The sequence below is a fragment of the Ovis aries genome, chromosome 4, assembly GCF_016772045.2.
Source record: "Ovis aries strain OAR_USU_Benz2616 breed Rambouillet chromosome 4, ARS-UI_Ramb_v3.0, whole genome shotgun sequence".
Taxonomy (NCBI): Eukaryota; Metazoa; Chordata; class Mammalia; order Artiodactyla; family Bovidae; genus Ovis; species Ovis aries.
The window spans coordinates 89447920-89464455 of record NC_056057.1 but is presented as its reverse complement, the minus strand read 5'-3'; the positions used below and the strand labels follow the sequence as shown (position 1 = coordinate 89464455).

At 39.1% G+C, this 16536-nt stretch overlaps 1 protein-coding gene across 3 annotated transcripts in view; it reads left to right on the top strand.

The window, feature by feature from the left end:
- The first annotated feature begins 5293 nt into the window (after nt 1-5293).
- IQUB (IQ motif and ubiquitin domain containing) overlaps nt 5294-16536 on the top strand; it is an 81181-nt gene continuing 69938 nt past the window's right edge. For 2 of the 3 annotated variants that reach the window (XM_042248760.1, XM_012177058.4), the window contains exons 1-3: nt 5294-5388; nt 10621-11024; nt 13292-13426. In XM_042248760.1, coding sequence (XP_042104694.1) covers nt 10625-11024; nt 13292-13426 — 535 coding nt within the window. In that variant the 5' untranslated portion in view covers nt 5294-5388; nt 10621-10624. The remainder of the gene's footprint in view (nt 5389-10620; nt 11025-13291; nt 13427-16536) is intronic. The other variant, XM_042248759.1, reaches the window with a different exon arrangement.

The following is a 16536-nucleotide window of genomic DNA, read 5'->3' as shown; positions in this document are numbered from 1 at the left end:
TTAAGCCAGCCATGTTCCCATTCCCCTGCTTCTGTGTTTATAAAAGCATGTGTTGAAATGTCACTATTTTTAGCCTGAATCCCTTGTGTGTCTCTTGAGCACTGCCACCCCATAAGAAAACAAACTTCTTGTATTAAGACAATTAGGATTTAAGGAAAGCCTATTCCAATTCACGATTTTTCTCATAATTTCCTTCACTAAGAAGTGGCTGCTGCTGCTGCTGCTGCTGCTAAGTCGCTTCAGCAGTGTCCGACTCTGTGCGACCCCCTAGATGACAGCCCACCAGGCTCCCCCCAGTCTCTGGGATTCTCCAGGCAAGAACACTGGAGTGGGTTGCCATTTCCTTCAATAAGAAGTGGCTAATAACTTCTAAATAAAAACATACAAATAAATTTCTCCAGTCCCCATCAATAATTCCTATATTACATTCCCACTTTGACTTTGTCAAGGAGGAAGACATTTTCCTCTAGTCTTCTAGGTTCTTCTGACTGGTCTAAGACTTAAAATGACATGACATGGAATGGTAGTGCTCAAGAGTCACACAAGGGACCAAGCTGAAAATAAGGACATTTCAACACATGCTTTTTATAAACACAGAGGGAGGGGAATGGGAATATGCAAAGCACATATAGAAACATGAAACAGAAAAACAAAATTAAAAAATTTGGTATATACTATAAAGCTCAAATTTAGCTTGCTATGTACTGCTAATGAATTTTCCAAGTGGTCTTTCAGCTTACATTAGCTGCTCAACTATTGTGGTGTGCTTACATGAAATGTATAGTGGATTAGCTTCCTTCTATACATAACTAGCTGAAAAGTATCTTAGGGATTTCTCATAATCTTCGAATATGTTGGTTTCTTTTTCAAGTGAACATTTTAGCCATTTTAAAAGATAAACATTACTGTTTTATGATAGAATATTTCACTTCTTTAATAAGCAAAGGAGGCTTAATTCATTTTCTTAGGGTAAATTCCCTGTCTATAAACTTCAAAAATTTTTTAAAAATGGAAAGTTTTTTCATAACTCATTTGCAAGTAAAACCTGATTGCATTGATATAAGGCTGTTTATGGTCTTTATCCCACTTTAATGTGATTATGAATATATTTTGCCACAGAAGTATTAATATATTTGATTCTGGAGTATTTCCCCAGACCCATTGAATGTTTTACAGAATATATAGTATATATCCGTGTGTGTTTTAGTCACTCAGTCGTGTCTGATTCTTTGCTACCCTGTGGACTGTAGCCCGCCACCAGGCTCCTCTGCCCATGAAATATTTCAGTCAAGAATACTGGAGTGTGTTGCCATTCCCTTCTCCAGAGGATCTTCCCGACCCAGGGATCGAATCTGGGTATCCTGCATGGCAGGCAGATTCTTTTCAATCTGAGCCACCAGGGAAGCCCAGTATATATTCATATTGCCATTCAAAATAGTGTAGGAAATGGAACCCCACTCCAGTATTCTTGCCTGGAAAATTCCATTGGCAGAGGAGCCTGGCAGGCTGCAGTCCATAGGGCCCCAAAGAATCAGACACAACTGAGCATACCAAAAAATCTGAAAGAACCTAGATTTCAAACACATCTGTCCCTTACGGTTACAGAAAAGGGACTATGTACTTCTAGCCTCTTAAGCTCATGAAGGTATAATGATCCAAATTCAGTTCATAATGATAATTTCCAAAGGATAATTTTCAGGTCCTTGGCTTAAATTCTTCTAATGCTTTTTTTCTCTAATTCAATCATTTACATCAAAATATATTTTAGCCTGATGTAACAATGGGAATATTTTGAAATGCTTGATTTCATAAAGCCACTAGATGGCATCTTTGTAAAAATAAATGTTCGTTGAATAAATAAAGGCTGAGATAAAAGTGGATTCCTATTTCATGAGAAACAGTGGTAAGTTATTTTGGGCAATAAATCCTGAGAAAACTACATAGATTTATTGTGAAAAGTAAAATGGAAAATGGTATTTTGAATTACCTTTCCATCTCCAGACTTGAGGGTCTGATTGGTTGTTTTCAGCTGGCATTTACATCTATTTTGTATAACCAAACAATCATATACTTGTGTATGTATGTATGTGTGTATATATACATGTGAAAGTGAAGTTGCTCAGTCATGTTCGACTCTCTGTGATCCCATGGACTGTAGCCTACCAGGCTCCTCCGTCCATGGAATTTTCTAGGCAAGAGTACTGGAGTGGGTTGCCATTTCCTTCTTCAGGGGATCTTCCCAACCCAGGGATCGAACCCGGGTGTGTGTGTGTGATTTTGATGTGCTTTGCAACCCAAGTAGACACCAATTAAGTTAGGCTTATATTGTAAAACTGAGTTGTATAACATTGCCTCCATCAGTTCAGTTCAGATGCTCAGTCGTGTCCAACTCTTTGTGACCCCATGAACCGCGGCTCGCCAGGCCCCCCTGTCCATCACAAACTCCTGGAGTCCATCCAAACCCATGTCCATTGAGTCGGTGATGCCATCCAACCATCTCATCCTCTGTCGTCCACTTCTCCTCCTGCCCTCAGTTCCTCTCAGAATCAGGGTCTTTTCAAATGAGTTAGATCTTCACATCAGGCGGCCAAAGTACTGGAGTTTCAGCTTCAACATCAGTCCTTCCAATGAACACCCAGGACTGATCTCCTTTAGCATGGACTGGTTGGATTTCCTTGCAGTCCAAGGGACTCTCAAGAGTCTTCTCCAACTCCACAGTTCAAAAGCATCAATTCTTTGGTGCTCAGCTTTCTTCACAGTCCAACTCTCACATCCATACATGACCACTGAAAAAACCATAGCCTTGACTAGACGGATCTTTGTTGGCAAAGAAATGTCTCTGCCTTTTAATATGCTGTCTAGGTTGGTCATAACTTTCTTTCCAAGGAGTAAGCATCTTTTAATTTCATGGCTGCAATCAACCATCTGCAGTGATTTTGGAGCCCAGAAAAATAAAGTCAGCCACTGTTTCCTGTTTATTTGGCATGAAGTGATGGGACCAGATGCCATGACCTTAGTTTTCTGAATGTTGAGTTTTAAGCCAACTTTTTCACCCTCCTCTTTCACTTTCATCAAGAGGCTCTTTAGTTCTTTTCCTGCCATAAGGGTGGTGTCATCTGCATATCTGAGGTTATTGATATTTCTCCTGGCAATCTTGATTCCAGCTTGTGTTTCATCCAACCCAGCATTTCTCATGATGTACTCTGCATATAAATTAAATAAGCAGGGTAACAATATACAGCCTTGACGTACTCCTTTTCCTATTTGGAACTAGTCTGTTGTTCCATGTCCAGTTCTAACTGTTGCTTCCTGACCTGCATACAGGTTTCTCAAGAGGCAGGTCAGGTGGTGTGGTATTCCCATCTCTCAGAATTTTCCACAGTTTATTGTGATCCACACAGTCAAAACCTTTAGCATAGTCAATAAACCAGAAATAGATGTTTTTCTGGAACTCTCTTGCCTTTTCCATGATCCACTGGATGTTGTCAATTTGATCTCTGGTTCCTCTGCCTTTTCTAAAACCAGCTTGAACGTCTGAAAGTTCACGGTTCATGTATTGCTGAAGCCTGGCTTGGAGAATTTTAAACATGATTTTACTAGGGTGTGAGATGAGTGCAATTGTGCGGTAGTTTAAGCATTCTTTGGCATTGCCTTTCTCTGGGATTGGAATGAAAACTGACCTTTTCCAATCCTGTGGTCACTGCTGAGTGTTCCAAATTTGCTGGCATATTGAATGCAGCACTTTCACAGCATCATCATTTAGGATTTGAAACAGCTCAACTGGAATTCCATCACCTCCACTAGCTTTGTTCGTAATGATGCTTCCTAAGGCCCACTTGACTTCACAAACCAAGATGTCTGGCTCTAGGTGAGTGATCACACCATTGTGATTATCTGGGTCGCATGTAATCTTACATCCTTTTAAAATATCAAACAGTGTTAGGTCAAAGGCAGCATAGAATAGTGGTTTAAAATGGAGGATGTGCTGCTGTCAGACTGCTTGGGTTTATTTCTGGCTTCCCTACCAAACATGTCTGGGCTTTAGTTTCCTTCTTAGAAAAACGAAGCTGATCACAGTTCTTCCTTAGTAAAATCTTTGTAAAAATTAAATTAGAAGTATAGGTAAAGTTCTTAGCAACAAATAACACAATAAATGCTAGCTATTATGAAGCACATGAGGTTATTTTTTGCTAAATTTACATTAGAAATAAAATTGATCTTTTCCCTCAATGATATGTGCTTCTTTAAAAACCTATAAATTCAATTGAAGGAATTTATAGTGATAGAGAATAATTCTTTTATAATCCAATGATTAACAATAGCTTTGCTTCTTCAGACTTAAAAGAGGAATTATTTAATAGCACCTATCTCCCTTTTGTCTTTGGCTGCCAGGGAAGCAAGAGCCAAGTTCTTAGTTTAACAAAAGCAAGTAGGCACCTGCTGTTGTACCTGCCTAGGTCTTCCCTCTCATTTCATAGTTACATTTCCTCTTACATTTTTCATAAAGGGCAGATTGATGTCAGTATTTGTTTTGGAGAACCGTTCCATTTCACAAGTATGAAAAGACATCTTAGAGAGCGGTTACTGTCAGAACCACTTTAGTATCTAGGTAATGAGTAGATTAGTTTGCCAAGAAAGGTCCGCCTAGTCAAGGCTATGGTTTTTCCTGTGGTCATGTACGGACGTGTGAGTTGGACTGTGAAGAAAGCTGAGCGCCGAAGAATTGATGCTTTTGAACCGCGGTGTTGGAGAAGACTCTTGAGAGTCCCTTGGACTGCAAGGAGATCCAACCAGTCCATTCTAAAGGAGATCAGTCCTGGGTGTTCTTTGGAAGGAATGATGCTAAAGCTGAAACTCCAGTACTGTGGCCACCTCATGCGAAGAGTTGACTCATTGGAAAAGACTCTGATGCTGGGAGGGATTGGGGGCAAGAGGAGAAGGGGACGACCGACTATGAGCTGGCTGGATGGCATCACCGACTCAATGGACGTGAGTCTGAGTGAACTCCGGGAGTTGGTGATGGACAGGGAGGCCTGGCGTGCTGCCACTCATGCGGTCTCAAAGAGTCGGACAAGACTGAGCGACTGAACTGAACTGAATAAGTAGGTAACAAACCCCTTCGCTCCCTCGCCCCGCCCCTCCCCAGACCTCATTCCCTCTCTCCGCCCCTTCTCTCCCTGGCTCCGCCCCTCCTCTCTGTCTTCCCCCAACCCCCCACCCTTCCAGCGCGGGTACCGCCTCTTCTCGCGCGAACTGTGTCCTAGTGGGAGGGGGTGGTACCAGGGCCGTTGCTAGGAAACGGCCGGTAACAAAATTCGGCAAGTGTGGACTCCGGTTTTTAGGAGCCAGGAAACCGCTTCCGCTGGACTAACTGCGTTTCTTGGTCAGGTAGGAGGATAGGTTCTGGCTGCCCTCTACTGGCCCGATCCTAGACCAATTCTGAGCGGGTGGCTAAGGCGCGGACTCTGAGGGCTCTGTGAGGGGTGCTGAAGCCGACTGGGCCCTGGGGACTGGCCAGTCCGGAATGTTCCACCTTTGCCTAAACAACTGTGCAAAGCATCCATCTCTTGGTTCCTTTTCTGGCTCCGGATCTATAATTTGGGAATGGAAGTAGCAGCATCAATCTAGGAGGTTACCTCCCCTCCAACCCCAAGTGCTTATCATGGTTAATAACAGAGAAGCAAGACGTGTGTGCAACCCAGGTTTCCTATTAGAAACCGTTTGTTTAGCCATCTTTGTGGCCATTTACAGCTTTTAGTAAGTAGAGCGCTTCCAGACTCTCCTCTTTCACTTCTCTCCACCTAAGGTCTTTGCTGCACTTCTTAAACAACTTAAAAATTCAACAGGCTATTTCGTAGAAGGCAAAGCTGGATCTTTGTCTTACTACTTAAGCTTAGATATATCAACGAAATATACATTGTAGGTGAAAGGGGAACGTTTTTGTATGCAGTGAGAGTATTTTTTCTTTATAAACAGTTTTTGAAATTAGATAATATTTATGCTTGAATACATAATAATACAGTAAAGTTCAAACAGTAAAGAGAATGAATAGTGAAAATCTGCCTTCCACGCATGTTCCCCAACTCCTTGCCCTCCAGTTCATCTTCCAGAGTATTCTGAGCATATGCAAATATGTAGTTGTGTCTGTAACGTTGTATATAGTGGCATGTGCTTTTGTTGGGAGTCATTGAAAGGACATGACCGCGGGTTTACTCACTACCCAAGTGGGGGCAGTTGGAGACTCTCTCCCCCTCCAGTCCTTGGAATGTACCTTCCCCCATTGTTCCTGAAGGAGAGATGTGTTATTGAGACCAATGAAACTATACTATGACTGAATCCAGTTAAGGTCTCATAAACTCTTAGAATTTTGGTGGTGGATTTTGAGATTTACTTTCTTTAGGCTGTCCAAATCAATCCTCTTTGTAAGTTTCCTTGCCACTTAACAGCCTGAAGTGGTCTGCCTCTTTCTTCAGTTATCCTTATCCGCTGTGTACCAAGCTCACTTTCTTCTTTACCCAGAGAATTCTAGAGGTTTCGAACCAAGAGCTTTGTTTTTTCCGCTTAAGGGAACCATACAGTAAGTAGTAAGTTAGAACTGGCTTCTTCATTTAGCATAATTCACTGGAGAGTCACCCGTGTTGTTGTGTGTATCAGTGGTTTATTCCTTTTTATTGATGGGTGGTATTCCATTTTATGAATGCATTATAGTATGTTTATTCATTCCTTAGCTAAGGAATGTTTGTGTTGTTTCCTGTCTCTGGTGATTAAAAATAAAAACTTTAATAACTTTTGTGTTGGGGCTTCCTTGGTGTCTCAGGGGTAAAGAATTGGCCTCAGTGCAGGAGCTGCTGGAGATCAGAGTTTAGCTGATCCCGGGGTGGAGAAGATCCTCTGGAGGAGGGCATGGCAACCCACTCCAGTACTTTTGCCTGGAGAATCCCATGGACAGAGGAGCCTGGCAGCCTACAGTCCATGGGGTCGCAAAGAATTGGACATGACTAAGCACGCACACATGTGGAGGTTTTGAGTGATTGTAGTTTTTTATTCCACCTGAGTAAAGGACACAGAATTGCTGGGTCATATGATTAATATGTGTTTAATTTTACAAGAAGCTGACAGTTACCTCAAATGCTATATCCATTTTCATTTTCACGATCAAGATACAAGAGTTTTCCACTCATATTTATACTCACCAGTTATTGTTGGGCTGAAATTATTTTTGGACTAATTTGGAATCTCATTGTGCTTTGAAGTTTCATTTCTCCACTGACTAATGATATGGAGCATCTTTTCATGTGATTGTCCTTGAGGTCAGGATTAGACACAGGAAACTGAGGCAATTAGATTGAAAATTTTAGGTGGCATTTATTCTCAGGCACAGAAATACATATGGGGCAGAGCAGATGCCTCATTTGTCTCAGTCTTGTCCTGGCCCTGCTTATTTGTGTTTTTGTGTATATTCTTTGGTGATGGATCTGCTTAAATCTTTTACTCATTTTATTTCACTGTTTTCTTTTTCCCTTACTATTGAGTTTTGAGAATTCTGTATTTATTCTGGATCATGCTTGTGTTTAGTCGCTTAGTCATGTCCGACTCTTTGTGACTCCATGGACTGTATCTCCTCTGTCCATGACATTTCCCAGGCAAGAATGCTAGAGTGGGTAGCCATTCCCTTCTCCAGGGGATCTTCCTGAGCCAGTGCATGTCTCCTGAACTGCAGGTGGATTCTTTACCATCTGAGCCATGAGAGATGCCGCCATATATTCTGGATATGAGTCTTTTATGAAATATGAGTTTTGCAAAAAGTTACATCCGAGTGTACGGTTTGACTTGATTCTTCTAGTTGTCTTTTTAAGTTCTTGATTTGTTACTATTGCCATTTAGAAGATGCCATTGTGGCCATTTTTTATAGGGAGAATGACCCACCAGATAGAAAGCATTACCTCAGATTCTCCAAAAAGGGCAGATAATTATGTTACTAGGAGTTAAGCCTTCTTTATGCTGCTTTCTATTTATCTTGTTAGGTATATTTTTAAATTTTTCTCTATAGGAGAAAAAAAATCCAAAGGAAGATTTGTGGGTGACAGCCTAAAGAGGTTTCTTGAACTTCTTAAAACCTTGTTCAGCTTTGTCTCATTTCATTTTTTTCCCTCCTTTTCTGGAATTTTAAAACTTTATTTCAGTTCTTTTATTGGTTCTTGAAATTTAACTATGCATATTTAATTTAACGTATCTAGGATTAATACTATCATATGTCAATTTTGTAAATAGTATAAGGAATTGATAATAGTTTATTCATCTTTCCCTTCCAAGGTACCTGTTTTTATTGTCTCATATTTTAATTTTCTGCTGTTTTTATTTTGTGTTGACAGTATTTACTTGGGTTTACCCATAGGTTTATGGTTTATTTGTTTGCCTTTCCTTCTTGCACTTCAGACTTATACTTGGCCCATTTTACTCCTCCTCAAGCGTATCCTTTTAAAAGTTCCTTTACAGCAGATATTTTGGTGATAACTTGCTTGTAAATGTTGTTTTTCTCCTTTAAAGGTAGTTTTGCTTGGTGTACAATTCTGGGTTGATAGTTGCTTTCTTTTAATTAGCTCATTATTGCCTTGACTTCTGTTTTTCTGATGAGAAATTTGTAATGATTTCATTTTTCTTTCCTTTTCATTAATGCCACCAGATTAATATGATTCAAAAGAGAAGATGATATGTCCTTTATCACTGTTTGTTTTTCAGATCTTTGTCTTTGTTATTCTGTAATTTAGTTATAATATATAACTATATACATAATTATAGCAATGTTATATAACATTACTATAATTTATAGATATGAATTATTTCTATTTATCTTGTTAGGTATATTTTTATATGGTGCTTCCTGGACCTGTAGGTTCATATTTATAATTAGTTAAAAAATTTTTCAGTCTTTAGCTTTTAAAATATTTTCTTTCTTTCTTTTCTTCTAGGACTCCAATTTGCCATATGCCAGATCAGGGGCTGGCAGACTTTTTCTGAAAAGGGCTTCACAGGCCACAGGCAGTCTCTGTTTTACACTTTTTTTTGTTTTTTATTTTAATAGTACAAAGCTATTCTTAGCTCAAGGCAAGATATTAATAAATGCTTAGAAATATATGCTAGACTTTGTTTCTTTCTTTTTTTCATGGCCCTTAATCTCTTATATTTTTCATATCCTCTCTCTTTGCAACATTCTACATAAAATCTTTCCATTTATCTTCCAGTTTACTGCTTCTCTCTTCAGCTTTAATGCTGTTTTCATTAAATTCAACAAGTATACATTTTTATTCTAAATATTCTTTTGCTTTATTAATTTTTCATTAAAAATTTTTTTCTCTATATAAGGATCTATGTTTAAAGTAGAAGTTCCAAACACAGCTTTCCCATCTCACTACCGTTTCAAGTTTTAATCTTCCCTGTGGTGCTGCCACAGCAATCAGCCTCAAGTTCACCTTCCCATCCCCTCTTCCTGGCAGCATCTATAGGCAGGCTCCCAGCCACCCTGGGTCCTCAGTGCTCTGATCCATCTCTTGGCTCTGAAACCTGGCTCTGGGAGGCTCTGGTCCATCCTGGCCCAACCTTCTGTATACTGTCACACTGATTCCCAAGCCAAAGCATTTGGTGGCTGTGGTTAAGGCCTTAGTGAGCTCCAAGATCAACCCACATTTGTTTGTTGATGTGTGTGTTTTGTGGGCAGAGGTCATTGGACACCTCTGCTAGAGTTTGTGAGAGCAGAGCTGTATAGAGGGTGTGTGTGTATGTGTTAGTCGCTCAGTTGTGTCCAATTCTTTGCGACCCCATGGTCTGTCCATGGAATTCACTAGGCAGGGATACTGGAGTGGGTTGCCATTCCCTTCTCCAGGGGTCTTCCCAACCCAGGGATCCAACCCAGGTCTCCCGCATTGCAGGCAGATTCTTTACCATATGAGCTACCAGGGAAGCCCAGTGTATACTTTCCAGCATATAGTTGCTATGGAGATAACAGGTTTCTTGATGCTTCTATTCAGTTGTAACACAGAAGCATAAATCCTGTGTTAGTTTTGTATGAAAAAAAAAAAAAAAAGCTTATAGAGACCTCCCTGGTGATCCAGTGGTGGAGACTCTATGCCCCAGTGCACAGGGCCTGAGTCTGATGCCTGGTCAGGGACCTAGATCCTGCATGCTATAGCTAAGAGTTCACATGCCACAGCTGAAAGGTCCCACATACCACAACTAAGACCCAGTGCTGCCAGATAAATAAACAAATATTTTAGAAAAAGTTATTGAAAAGATTTTTCGCAAGAAGAATTGATTGGTCATTGAATAAGAAATGACAGTATATTTTAGAATGTTTTAAAATTACTTTCTTCACAGAAGATTTCTCTCAAATTTATTGTTTTGAGAGTCTCTTTTTTTGGTATACATTTTTACTTTCTGTGGTGTTTTAATTAAAAATTCACCAATGTGTTTTTTTACCTAATACCATTACTAAGAGAATATTTAAATATATAATGAGCCACATTATAGTATATTATAAGTATTACAGTATACCAGCAATTAATTTTATATTTGGTATAGAAGTTTTGTGTGTAGTGAATATACTTATTTATTTTTTCAATTCAGGACAATGTCTGAGCAGGAGGAAGAAGCTGATTCTCAGAATGCTGTTGACTCATCAAAACAAACAGAGGATGCTCTGGGGTCTATCGATATTCCAGTTCCCTCAGAGTCAGATCAAACTGAAGGCTATGAATCTGAACTAGATCCATCTGGTGGAGGCCGTGAAAAACGCGTTGAGGACCTGAGTGACCAGAGCGTTTCAAGCCTGGAACTGAACGATGTCCAGCAACTCATGGACAGCGTTATGATAGCTGAAGGAGCTGAAGATGGTGGAGGCTCTCTATCGAAATCTGGGAGCGCAGTGCAGTCAGCCAGACCATATTTAAAAGCGTCTCTGACATTTATGGAAAAAGTAAAGGCTGTGAGGGAATCTCTGAGAATACCAACGAAAGATTCTTTAGCAACAGGTATTACCTAGGCAAGACAGACTAATTTTTTTTTTTGCTTGATTTTTGTTTTTGTTTTTTGCTTGTCGATTTATTTTATACTTGGTATTACTTTCCCACTCCCTTATCCTATTCTGTGGCTGAGCCAAATGAATCTTTTAATTTTGTGTGAAGCTTCTCCTCTATGCTGCAGTATTTCCTTTCCCTAAATAAAGGAAAATCAATGAATCCTAAAGTGATAGTTAATCTGTGTTTCCCAAATAAAATAGATTCTTTAAATGTTTAGGGAGAAATTTTTGAGTATAATTGTAATTCTTTTGTGTGCCATCTTGGAATTCATGCTACACAGCCAGCAACAGGTGGGATGGGAACTTGACACTGTATTTTTCTAGTTTCTTCTCCAGTGCTCATTCCATATATCTTGTTGCTCTTATGTATTTCAATATTTCTTAGTGTTAACTTTATATTCAGCTTCAGAAAAGTCATTGTTGTCTTTCATTATGGATTAATATTAAAGACATAATGTTGATGGCATGGCATTTACAAGTTATTACTTTTTTGCTGGTAGCAAAGCAGAAGGGGAGCAGCAAGAAGGTGGTTACACAGATAATTCTACTTGGGTAGTAAAACTGACATCTCCTTCTCCTCGTTGTTCATAAGTTTTGAGAAAGTTTCCATCCATAGAGTGGAGAACATGGGCCATCATTTAACAATAACAGCAGCTTAGTCTGGCTGGTAAAATGTGGCTTCCAGGGAAGTATTAGCTCTTGCATGGTGTATCCCTCAAGTAAAGAATATAAAGGAGATGGAGGAGAAAGTAATCAAGCTCATTTATACCTCATTGAAGCTGTTATCCCCCAGTTTCATTATTTGGTGTAAATTTGGGCATCATTTTTTGGTATTTCTTCAATTATGATTATAGCTTATAACAAACACGTGGTGATTTAAAGAAGTGGTCTTGGTCCTGTACTTTCTGAGACTCATAGATTCCTGAACACTGTTTCCCTTCCCAAAGCTTAGGAAATCACTGCCATGAAAAGTTTAACATATATTACTTGTAGAACTTTGAACCCAGGAAACAATTAAAATAGCCTTCTGATAATTTAACATCTGTAAGACTGTTCTTCTTGAGAAAGAGCTGTGAAAATAAGCTTAAAGAACCTTAGCATCAACAATACCTTGTTACATTTCATGCTAGGATTACTGATAAATGTCTCATAGACCTTTATGAAAACTGTCATGTCAGACATCTAGAAATATACAAAACTGTTTTTGTTTGAAATGTGAACTCTTCATTCCATCTTACTTATGACATCTTCCCCATTAACATATAAAGTTTGTAGATATAAAAGTAAACAGTTTACCTCATAATAATTTTTGTACTTTATTTCCTTCCTACAATTTGTGAACAGATAATCATTTTACAGTAATAGTTTTTCTCAATTTTTGACATGTAAGTGCCTTGATTTTTATTTTGGAGTCAGAAGTAAACTACACAATGTCTATTTTTTTGTGGCAAGTAGATTTGTGCATAGTTATTCCAGATATTTATAATAAACAGTGATTTTCTGTTTTACATTCTGCCAGTTACAGACACAGATCAATTATGGAAAGAAGAATGGACTTAGATGATCTTTTGTCATTGCAAGGTCAAAGAAAATTTTCTCTGAAAATTTCCCTATTGGTTTTTCTTAACTTCATGAATACGCATTGATTTCCTGATGCCTGTTGCCGATATGTAATCAAAGCACGTACATTTCTAAGTTCAGGTCTCAGGTTCTCCCTTTGGAATACCACACAAAAACGCTTGATTTTTCTGAGACATTCCCTATGTTGATATCTGAATAGTATCTACCAGATATTGGGAATCTTTAAAAATTTAAATGATTTTAAAAGAATCTTTAAAAGCATTTTAGTCTCATTTCCTATTTCTCGTGGTATTCTGGGTGAGGAGGTAATCTCGAACATGCACAGATCCTCATAGTAGGCAGTGGAAGAGAGAGCTGAACTTCGAGCTGGAGCTGGGGGAGCAGGCGTTGACCATTGATGCTGTTTCTTGAGATTATGGATTGATTTGCAAAGCAAAAATGTTGCAAATGAATGTTTGTTACTTCTCCTCCTAGAAAGTGAAAACTAACTCTTATCGTGGAGGCATGATGGGAGACATGTGAAAGCAACTTGAATTCCTTTGATCACAAATTGTCCCATAATTCTCTATCTGTGTGTATACTATATGATGCTGACCCTTGCATTTAACTATGGCTCTTTCTTTCTCTTTTTATCTACAGTAAAAGTCGTACTTCTTCCTGTGGGCCAGGAAATTGTAATTCCCTTTAAAGTTAACACTGTTGTAAATTGCCTGAAGGATCATTTTTCTTCCCTGTTAGGTGTCCCAGCTTTTGTCCTACAGATAAGATGTGCAGGTAAGCTTGGAGGCTAATAAAACTTATAAAGACTTCTTTAGTCTTAACATGTAAATAAGCAAGATCTTTGATTTGTAAAACTAAATATCTTGATGTTTACTGTTTGAACATTATATTGCTGCTATATACATTCTTTCATTCAACGAATTATTACTGAGGACAAAGTTCTGAATACTTTGCTAAGAACCAAAGATAGATAGAAACATGAAATAAAATCCCTATTTTCAAGTTGCTCATAGACTAGGAAGGAAGAAGGCATATGCAGTGTTTACTACACATCGTGTAAATGTTTTAATGGAGATGTGCTCAAAAAAAACTGTGAGAACAAGGAGGAAGAAAACTGGGAGATTCTAGAAAGCTTCATCTAATTAAAGTGATAATACTTGTGTTAAGTCCGAAAGAGGTGAGAAAACCTGGGTCTTTGGGGAAATGGTAAGAAGTTTAGAGGTACTACAAGTAAATTATTTATGGAGAGTAGGAAGAAATGAGGTTAAAAAAATAAATGATGAATGAGCATGTATAGAAAGAGAAGAGGACTAAAAATGATTTATCAGTCTTCTGTACATTAAGGTCAATTCAGGTTCTGATGATGTTCAAATTTATTTATATTTTGTGGGCAGTATGGAGTACCACGTCTTATATTAGCCTTGTATCATGACAGGTTGTAGTCATAATAACTGTGATAGAATTAAACAGATTGGCATAGCTCAATAAATGTTTCTGTAGACTATGCCTACACAGATCATGACATTTTGTTTTTTAAAAGTTTTCATATTAACTTAAAAAGATGCCGCAAAGTTTCTAGGGCAATAATAAGAACATTTTTTGGGGGGAAATTCTAAGTGCTAAGTAGGAAGAAGCCATACCTATTAGGTTCTTCCTCCTTGTCAAATCAGAGAAACTTCAAGATTATTTTTAGAAAACTATTATAATGAATGTACCCCAATAGTAAGATGTCAGTGTATTCAAACAACTGGTTATTAAAGTTTGATGGAGGAAAAAAAAAGTTTGATGGAGAAAACAAAGCTAAAATTTAAATAGTTATTATAACAATGATGATACTGATGAAGATGATATTGATGATGATGATGGCTAATTTAGTGAGCTTTGGATCACAATAAACTGTGGAAAATTCTGAAAGAGGTGGGAATACCAGACCACCGGACCTGCCTCTTGAGAAACCTGTATGCAGGTCAGGAAGCAACAGTTAAAACTGGACTTGGAAAAACAGACTGGTTCCAAATAGAAAAAGGAGTACGTCAAGGCTGTATATTGTCACCCTGCTTATTTAACTTATATGCAGAGTACATCATGAGAAACTTGCTGGGAGAAATATCAATAACCTCAGATATGCAGATGACACCACCTTTATGGCAGAAAATGAAGAACTAAAGAGCCTCTTGATGAAAGTGAAAGAGGAGAGTGAAAAAGTTGGCTTAAAACTCAACGTTCAGAAAACTAAGATCATGGCATCCGGTCCCATCACTTCATGGAAATAGATGAGGGAACAGTGGAAACAGTGGCTGACTTTATTTTTCTGAGCTCCAAAATTACTGCAGATGGTGACTGCAGCCATGAAATTAAAAGACGCTTACTCCTTGGAAGGAAAGTTATGACCAACCTAGACAGCATATTAAAAAGCAGAGACATTACTTTGCCAACAAAGATCCATCTAGTCAAGGCTATGGTTTTTCCAGTGGTCATGTATGGATGCGAGAGTTGGACTGTGAAGAAGGCTGAGGGCCGAAGAATTGATGCTTTTGAACTGTGGTGTTGGAGAAGACTCTTGAGAGTCCCTTGGACTGCAAGGAGATCCAACCATTCCATCCTAAAGGAAATCAGTCCTGAATATTCATTGGAAGGACTGATGCTGAAGCTGAAACTCCAATACGTTGGCCACCTGATGCGAAGAGCTGACTCATTTGAAAAGACCCTGATGCTGGGAAAGATTGAGGGCAGGAGAAGAAGGGAACGACAGAGGATGAGATGGTTGGATGGCATCATCAATGGACATAGGTTTGGATGGACTCTGGGAGTTGGTGATGGACAGGGAGGCCTGGTGTGCTGTGTTTCATGGGGTGGTGAAGAGTGGGGCACGACTGAGCGACTTCACTTTCACTTTTCACTTTCATGCATTGGAGAAGGAAATGGCAACCCACTACAGTGTTCTTGCCTGGAGAATCCCTGGGATGGCAGAGCCTGGTGGGCTGCCATCTGTGGGGTCGCACAGAGTCGTACACGACTGAAGCGACTTAGCAGCAGCAGCAGCATGTGCTAGTCCTTTTACAAAATGTTCTGTCTACGTTATCACACTATCATTCAGTCTACACAACAATCCCTTGAGGTAGATATTACTGTTACCTTTTTGAAGGGAGATGGAAGCTAAAGCTTAAGAAACTTGTGCAAATTCCCACAGCTTATGAATGTCAGAGTCTGAACTTAACTGTAGGCATGATTCCAAAAAGGGAATTTGGAACTGCTTGGCATTAACTATAAGGTGAAGTTCAAAACTGGAGAAGGAGAGTGTTTTGAGACTGGAGTAGCTAGCCAGTGGTACCTAAGAATCTTTCTTTGCATTTCATGACCTTTCGTCTTTATGTGTAAGTACCATGCATCACTGGGCTTTCCTGGTGGCTTAGATGGTAAAGAATCTGCCTACAATGCGGAACACCAGGCTTCGATCCCTGGGTTGGGAAAATCCCTTGGAGGAGGTCATGACAACCCACTCTAGTATTCTAGCCTGAAGAATCATCATAGACAGAGCAGTCTGGTGGGCTACAGTCCATTGGGTCGCAAAGAGTAGGACATGACTGAGCGATTAAGCTCAGCACAGCACTGCACATTGCCACTGGATAACAGACTTACGTCAGCAGCAATAATAAAAGCTTGATTCTGTGCCAACCATACTCTAAGATAGGTACTTTCTTCTAGTACTATAACAAGTTCAGGTTTGGTGGGGCTAAGCCTATTCTAGAAACAATTAGAAGAATGAAGAGAGCTCTGTGTTCGTTTGGAGAGGATTCTCTATTAGTTTTCTATGGCTGTTGTAGCAATTGACAAAATTATTGGCTTAAAGCAACACAGTAATTTTGGTTACAGTTCTGGGGTCC